At 31.9% G+C, this 7232-nt stretch overlaps 1 protein-coding gene across 4 annotated transcripts; it reads left to right on the top strand.

Annotated features, from left to right (window-relative positions):
• The first annotated feature begins 1690 nt into the window (after positions 1-1690).
• LOC109813624 (ERBB-3 BINDING PROTEIN 1) lies at positions 1691-6943 on the top strand. Of its 4 annotated transcripts, none has more exons than XM_020377847.3 (10): positions 1691-1850; positions 1981-2107; positions 2280-2364; positions 2510-2659; positions 2765-2918; positions 5674-5889; positions 5969-6105; positions 6206-6297; positions 6387-6566; positions 6699-6943. In XM_020377847.3, exons 2-10 carry the CDS (start codon positions 2017-2019, stop codon positions 6764-6766), a joined length of 1173 nt encoding a protein of 390 aa, XP_020233436.1. In that variant the 5' UTR covers positions 1691-1850; positions 1981-2016; the 3' UTR covers positions 6767-6943. The 4 variants fall into 4 exon arrangements, with proteins under 4 accessions (XP_020233436.1, XP_020233435.1, XP_082926489.1 ...); XM_020377846.3 differs by having other exon boundaries at positions 6696-6943; XM_083070363.1 differs by having other exon boundaries at positions 1981-2186.
• The last annotated feature ends 289 nt before the right edge of the window (positions 6944-7232 follow it).

Genomic DNA, 7232 nt, shown 5'->3' with positions numbered 1-7232 from the left:
GTTATTTGAAATATCTATATAATGACCAATCCGTGAATGAGATTTACAAGCTGCTCCTTCACAACAACTTCCTTTAGATTCTTTACTTGCTTAGGTATGACTTGTTTCTTTAATAATGTATCTCTAAAAATAACTCAGAGAAGCTCTAGTCACCACCACCATCGTGTGCCTTCGATGGTTTACCAGTTCATGATGCTGTGAAAGAGTCTTTTGTTTTCTTAAAGAGTTATCTAAAACAAAAACTTATATCTTGCGGTAAATCTTGTAAATCTTGTGTTTGATATTCATATGTGAAAACTTTTGGGTTAAAAAATTGCAGCAATGAGATTAATTTCTAATCTAATCTGTTAAAGATATTCATGAGAGAAAAAAGGTTTATATGTAGAGTTAATCACCTATACACTGTCAGTATAAAGTTTTTTTTATACTGACAATCAATTATATCTTTTAATTGTGTCATGTCACTGTTAAAAGTAAATGTGTTTACAGTGACATGACGCAATTAAAGAATATAATTAGTTGTCAGTGTAAAAAAAACTTTACACTAGCAGTATATAAGTGATTAACTCTTATATGTATTATTAAGATGATATTGTCTTTTAATAGTTATTTAAGGTTGTTATACATAAATAAAAAAATATAATAAAGTTTTCTGTATTCTATATATTAATTTTAATATTTTTGATTATATTTATTTTATTTTGTTTTATAATAAATACGTTAATGGTAAGTATAAATTAATTAAAAATTATATGAGATATAAGATGTAAGAGTATTATTGTCAAATATTAATTAATGAAGTTTGAACTTTGAAAGTGATGAATAAATAAGAATTTTTTTACTAAAAAACTGATAATAAGAAAGAGAATGTATTAAGTTACTTTGTAATGAATGTTCACTACTTGGTCTAGCTTAAAAAATTAATTATAAATTTAAAATTGATTTTGAATTTTAAATAATTTTAAGTAGTTTTTTTTACATGAAGAAAATTATATTAAATTTTTCTGCTAACTTATAAAAAAATCCGAATATGAATTATTTCGCTTCAAAATCAATTTCAACTAAATTAATTTCATGCAAAATCATTTTTCTAACCATAGACACACATTAATTCTTATCAAAATTAATTTTCCAAGCACAAAACATACTAATGCATATACAATTCTTTTAAACATTTTTTATATATAAAAATCAAACTCTATGTTAAGAAATTACAATAACTCACATATTACTTAAATAACTAAAACCTACTTAATTAAAAATATACATTTGGTCCTTATTGTGATCATTTTAAATTTTAAATATCATATAAAAAATTATACATTTTTATCTCTATACAACTATTATACATATAATAAAGTTTGTTTTACACCATACATATAATAAAAGTTAAAGTTTGTAACTTACGTTAACACCACAAAAATTCTTTGTACCGCATAAAATTGCTAAAAAGCTTTCTAATGGGTATAAATTACCATAAAAAAATCTAAAGAATAAAACATATAATTTTCTATTGTATAGAAATTAAAATTAAAATTTAAAATATAAATAAATATAAAAATTAAATAAATGATTTAACTTATTATTAAACAAATTAAATAAAAATTAATGAGTTAAACATATTAAATTAAATTTTATTATAAGTGTTCGAGTGAAATAAACGGTAAGAATGAAAGCAAAAACCCTACGTTAGTATGAAAATCCTATATAAGCCACCGTTTCCCTGATGCTGTGCACCAGTAAGTCAGTAACCCTAGTTCATTGAACTGCCACTTAGCCACACAAACCCCTTTCTTAGGTTCTCCTTATACCCTCATAACCCCTTCTCTTCTTCACGCTTTTTCTGCACCGTGAGTGTCACTTTCTGCTCCTCAACCCTTCATCAGGGTCTTCCTTATCTTTGATTTTTGATGCCGTTTTCGGCTACCCGCTTGGACAAAGTTTTGATCTTTCGTTTTTTCTTCTTCTGGGTGTTTTCAGAATCAGAATCCAGCAGGGTTATCCGGAGAAGCTACCATGTCGGACGATGAGAGGGAGGAGAAGGAGTTGGATCTCACTTCTCCGGAAGTTGTCACCAAGTACAAGAGTGCAGCTGAGATTGTTAACAGTGTGTTACACTCACTCATTTTTGTTATATTCTAAAAGGGTTTTTGTTTTTGGATACATTGGGTTCATAACTTTGATGGGTTAGATTTATCTGTGTTTTTTTTATTTTTTATTTTTTATTTTTTATTTATGGTGATGAGTAATGGGTTTGTTTTTCTTCTTCTCTTTAATAGAGGCTTTGCAGTTAGTTATTTCAGAATGTAAGCCGAAGGCCAAGATTGTTGACCTTTGCGAGAAAGGGGATTCATATATTAGAGAGTAAGTTTGTGCTTATTTATGCCCCATTTGTGTTGTTTTGGATTACATGTGTTTTTTGTATTTGTTTTAGGTTTGTATGATTTTTCGATTTTTTTTTTTGTGGTTTTAGCAAATTAATGGAGTTTGCGGTGTTTTTTTAATGAAGGCAAACTGGAAACATGTACAAGAATGTGAAGAGGAAGATTGAGAGAGGTGTTGCCTTTCCAACTTGTGTGTCTGTGAACAACACTGTGTGTCACTTCTCTCCTCTCGCCAGTGATGAATCGGTGTTGGAGGAAGGTGATATAGTGAAAATGTAAGATTTTTTGGAGCAATTTTTGTGATATATAATTAAAAAATGTTAGCTAATAATGTGTGTTATTGGCGGCAATAGACTGATGGTGTGTTTGGTTGGGTGCAGTGATATGGCTTGTCATATAGATGGGTTCATTGCTGCTGTGGCACACACTCATGTTCTTCAGGAGGGTCCAGTTACAGGACGTGCTGCTGATGCCATTGCAGCAGCAAACACTGCTGCTGAAGTTGCCCTGAGGCTTGTGCGGCCAGGAAAGAAGGTAATCATATGTAAGAGATTTCATCCTATGTCTGTGTCGCATTTGTATAGAATGTGATGATTTTGAATTGATTTTATCTTTTATAATCACATTTGCTTGTACCCTTGGTTCTTGTTCCTGTACTTGGCTTGTTAACATGAATTAATTGCTGTTGTGGATTAGTTACAATTGTTTTAGGCCAAGTGAAAAATGATTGGTTTGATTGCATAATTGTTCTCATGTTGTTGATCCTTACTTGCTCCATTGATATGGGTACATGGTAGATATAAGAATCCAATCATGGTTGAGAATAGCACTCTATAGGGCCATTGTGTAGTGCCCTTGGCCACTAAATGGGCCTCTATAGCAGTTTGGTTCAGTGGCATGGCTACGTCCAGAGTGTCTGGGATAGTGCCGCCATTATGGAAAAAGAGTGGGACACTTTTATTATCTCACACTTTTCTCTCTTCTCTTTCCATTATCTCCGATGGCTTTTATGCGGCCATCTTCAGGCTTGTTCGGCTTGTCTGGGCTCCCTGTTTACTTATCCTGCACCCGAAACAGTCTAACAATTGGGGGGAGGGTTTCTTTTGATATTTTGATATTTTATATTATTAATCATATATTATGCTATTATAATACTATAAGATACTCTAGGATATTAAGAAAAAATGTAGAAAATACAGTACATTAATGCATAATTATATTATATAATTATATAATAGGGACAGAATGTTCCATATGAAGCAATTCCATTATTTATTTATTTTATACTTTTTCTCTTGTCAGGTGCATTAGGTTGCTTGATATATGTTGTCTAAAGTGATTCCTTCTGAGTTTGATCTCTAAATGATGAAAACTGTGATCAGCCATGGATAAACTCCGATGAAGCTTTATAGTCATAGTTACACTGATAGAGAACTTTTTCTGTTGCTGAAATATCAAATATATGTTGCTTCTCATCTTATTTTCTGTTTTCTATTTTTTTATTTTATTTGCATGTCAGTTCAAACCAAGTTCAAACTAATTGGATGCTATTTCCCTTGCATATTGAAAACTACTACTATGCATGACTATTTTTACTGTTGATTGATATTTAAGAAAAAATATTATTGGATATACCAGAATATATTTTTGCCATGCATTTTTGGTTACCTTAAAGCTGTACACTGTTTCTTCTGTCATTTGTTTGTTTCATGCGCTATGAACGGAGAGAACCATGCTCCCTGAATGTTTTCAGGAACAACCTGGATGTTGTTTGTCCAATTTTTAACCCTACATGATGATCACTTATCAAAGGCTATGGGCAATTGTCCAAGTGAAGCTTATGTCATAGTTACTCTGATAGGGATTTATGTTTTAGAATTTTTAACCCTAGACAATTGTTTTTTAGTATCTTTTTTGTTATTACAAAGATTTCCATTACAAATGCTTATTTTTTTAAGTTAAAATGAAAATAATTCTAATCAATGCCTGCTTTTATGTGTATTCAAAAGTTTTATAAATGACAACTTTGCCGAGGTTATCGATACTATATTGATTTTCCTCCTTTCCCTGTTGTCTAAACTACATTTGGCTGAAAAATAGTTAAATCATTAAATGTTGTACTGATTTTTTAGTCAGAACTCTTGTCTATTGCAGCCAACATGTAACAAAATTCATATTAATGTCTGCCTGTATGTGTGTTTGAGTCTTAGAAATGGCAACTTTGCCGAGGTTTTCGATATTATATTGATTTTCCTCCTTCCCATGTTGCCTAAATTACTATTGGCTGAAAGACTAGTTAAATGCTGTGCTAATTTTATAGTCAGAACTCTTGTCTATTGCCAGCCAACATGTAACAAAATTCAAATTAATGTCTGCCTGTATGTGTATTTGTATAAGTCTTAGAAATGGCAACTTTGCCGAGGTTTTCGATATTATATTGATTTTCCTCCTTCCCATGTTGCCTAAACTACTATTGGCTGAAAGAGTAGTTAAACGCTGTGCTTATTTCATAGTCAGTACCCTTGTCTATTGCAGCCAATATGAAACAAATTTCAAATGTGTATTTGTAGAAGTATTAGAAATGGCAACTTTGCCGAGGTTTTCGATATTATATTGATTTTCCTCCTTCCCATGTTGCCTAAACTACTGTTGGCTGAAAGATTAGTTGAATGCTGTGCTTATTTTATAGTCAGCATCATTGTCTATTGCAGCTAACATGAAACAAAAATTGAATGTGTATTTATAGAAGTCTTAGAAAGGGTAACCTTGTCAAGGTTTTTGATGCTATATTGATTTTTCTCCTTTCCGTGTTGTCTAAACTACTATTGGCTAAAGACTAGACTATTTAAATGTTGTGCTTATTTTATAACCAGTACCCGTAACCTGAAACAAAGTTTAAATCAATGCCTATGTATATTTGGAAAAGTTGTAGGAATAACTTTCCGACTCTATTTGATTTTTCTCCTTTTCACTAGACTAGTTAAATTATGTGCTAATTTTATAGTCAGTACCCTTGTCTATTGCAGCTAATATGGAACAATTCAAATCAATGCCTATATATGTGTATTTGAAAAAGGTGTAGAAGTAACAACTTTCATTGCAAAGTAATCTCTGAAGGCTTGTTGTTTGAAATAATTTTATAGTATTGTGATCATGTGATTACATAAAAATTCTATTGAAGCAATTTTAGATGAAATTAATATTTGTATGTTGAAAGTTTAAATTTGTAATTTATTGTTACGCTTGGTTATGTAATATATTCTTATGAATTTTGTTATTTTCCTGACAGAACAAGGATGTATCTGAAGCAATCCAGAAAGTTGCTGCTGCGTATGACTGTAAAATTGTTGAGGGTGTTCTTAGCCACCAAATGAAACAGTTTGTGATTGATGGGAACAAGGTTGTGCTTAGTGTATCCAATCCTGATACAAGGGTTGATGACGCAGAGTTTGAGGAGAATGAAGTTTATGCAATCGATATTGTAGCAAGTACTGGAGATGGCAAAGTAATTTGGTTTTGTTAATATATTTTCCCTTGTGATGCATCTTCCTATCATCGATTTAATAAAATTTCAATCCCTGCAGCCTAAATTATTGGATGAAAAGCAGACAACTATTTATAAGAGAGCTGTCGACAAGAGCTATCACTTGAAGATGAAAGCATCAAGGTTCATTTTCAGTGAAATAAGCCAAAAGTTTCCCATCATGCCATTTTCTGCAAGGTTAGTTTGATCACCTAAATGTTTATATATTTTGTTCAAACCGAGAGTTTGAATATGGTTTCTCTTTGTCACACTTCTCATGTCTGTTCTTTCATAATAGAGCCTTGGAAGAGAAAAGAGCTCGTCTGGGTTTAGTGGAATGTGTGAATCATGAGCTCCTGCAACCTTATCCAGTGCTGCATGAAAAGCCGGGTAAAATTATATTGCTTTGAGACTTCACTAGATCACCATGAATATGTTCCCAAAGTGTTTATGCCTCACATTCTTGGTTATTTTTTCAGGTGATTATGTTGCACACATCAAATTTACCGTATTGTTGATGCCTAATGGATCAGATCGCGTCACTACTCATCCACTCCAGGAATTGCAGCCCACCAAAACAATAGATGATCCTGAAATCAAGGCGTGGTTAGCTTTAGGCACAAAGACAAAGAAGAAGGGTGGTGGAAAGAAAAAGAAAGGTAGCCTAGAATGGTGAATTTAGCATTAATCATGTATTATGTGATGTTATATTTTGTGTTATTTCATGTTGACCTTAGTGATTGTCAACTAATTGTCAAATGAGGTCTCAAAGAAACATTTGTTGTTAGCAGGTAAGAAGGGAGCAGAAGCTGAGCCAATGGAGGCAACAAATGGTGCCACACCCCAAGAGCAAGATTGAGACAGAAACCCTTTTGATCCCTTTCAATTTTGGTACTTTTTTCACCAAGTTGTATCTGCTTAATTTAGTACAGCTTCCGGACATCCAATGTTAATAGGAATTTAAATTCCTTGCGCAATTGTACTTACCTGAATGCTGTACTCCTGATTAAGCATAAATGCTTGTTTGTGGGGTTTATTGTTTTATAAACAAAAGATATTAAATTTAAAATCTCAATTTTATGTTTTAAAAAAATTGTGTTCTGGTCCTACATTTTGACATAGGTTAAACTATGTTGGTTTGGTGACACAAATGTGGTCTTCATATGCATAGTCGTGAGATTGTTGTGTTGAATGAATACCCTTGTGTGTTGAGCTTGAGATGAAAAAATTTAAATGGTGGTACATGGACTTGTTTTGTTTGTCAATATCCTTTATTTTTTTGTTAAGGTCTTGATGGTTTTAAATTATGCTTTAATTTTGTAAAT

The sequence above is a fragment of the Cajanus cajan genome, chromosome 3 (genome assembly GCF_000230855.2).
Source record: "Cajanus cajan strain Asha chromosome 3, NIPB_CcT2T_4, whole genome shotgun sequence".
Taxonomy (NCBI): Eukaryota; Viridiplantae; Streptophyta; class Magnoliopsida; order Fabales; family Fabaceae; genus Cajanus; species Cajanus cajan.
The sequence above is the reverse complement of the archived record's forward strand: the minus strand, read 5'-3'. Positions and strand labels throughout refer to the sequence as shown.

Bases quoted from the DNA above. Each gene is read 5' to 3' on its own strand.
- LOC109813624 (XM_083070362.1), top strand. From the start codon at position 2,027: ATGAGAGGGAGGAGAAGGAGTTGGATCTCACTTCTCCGGAAGTTGTCA. The intron at 5,890-5,968 runs GTAATTTGGTTT...CAATCCCTGCAG, and splicing joins CAAGTACTGGAGATGGCAAA to CCTAAATTATTGGATGAAAA. The intron at 6,298-6,386 runs GTAAAATTATAT...TTATTTTTTCAG, and splicing joins AGTGCTGCATGAAAAGCCGG to GTGATTATGTTGCACACATC.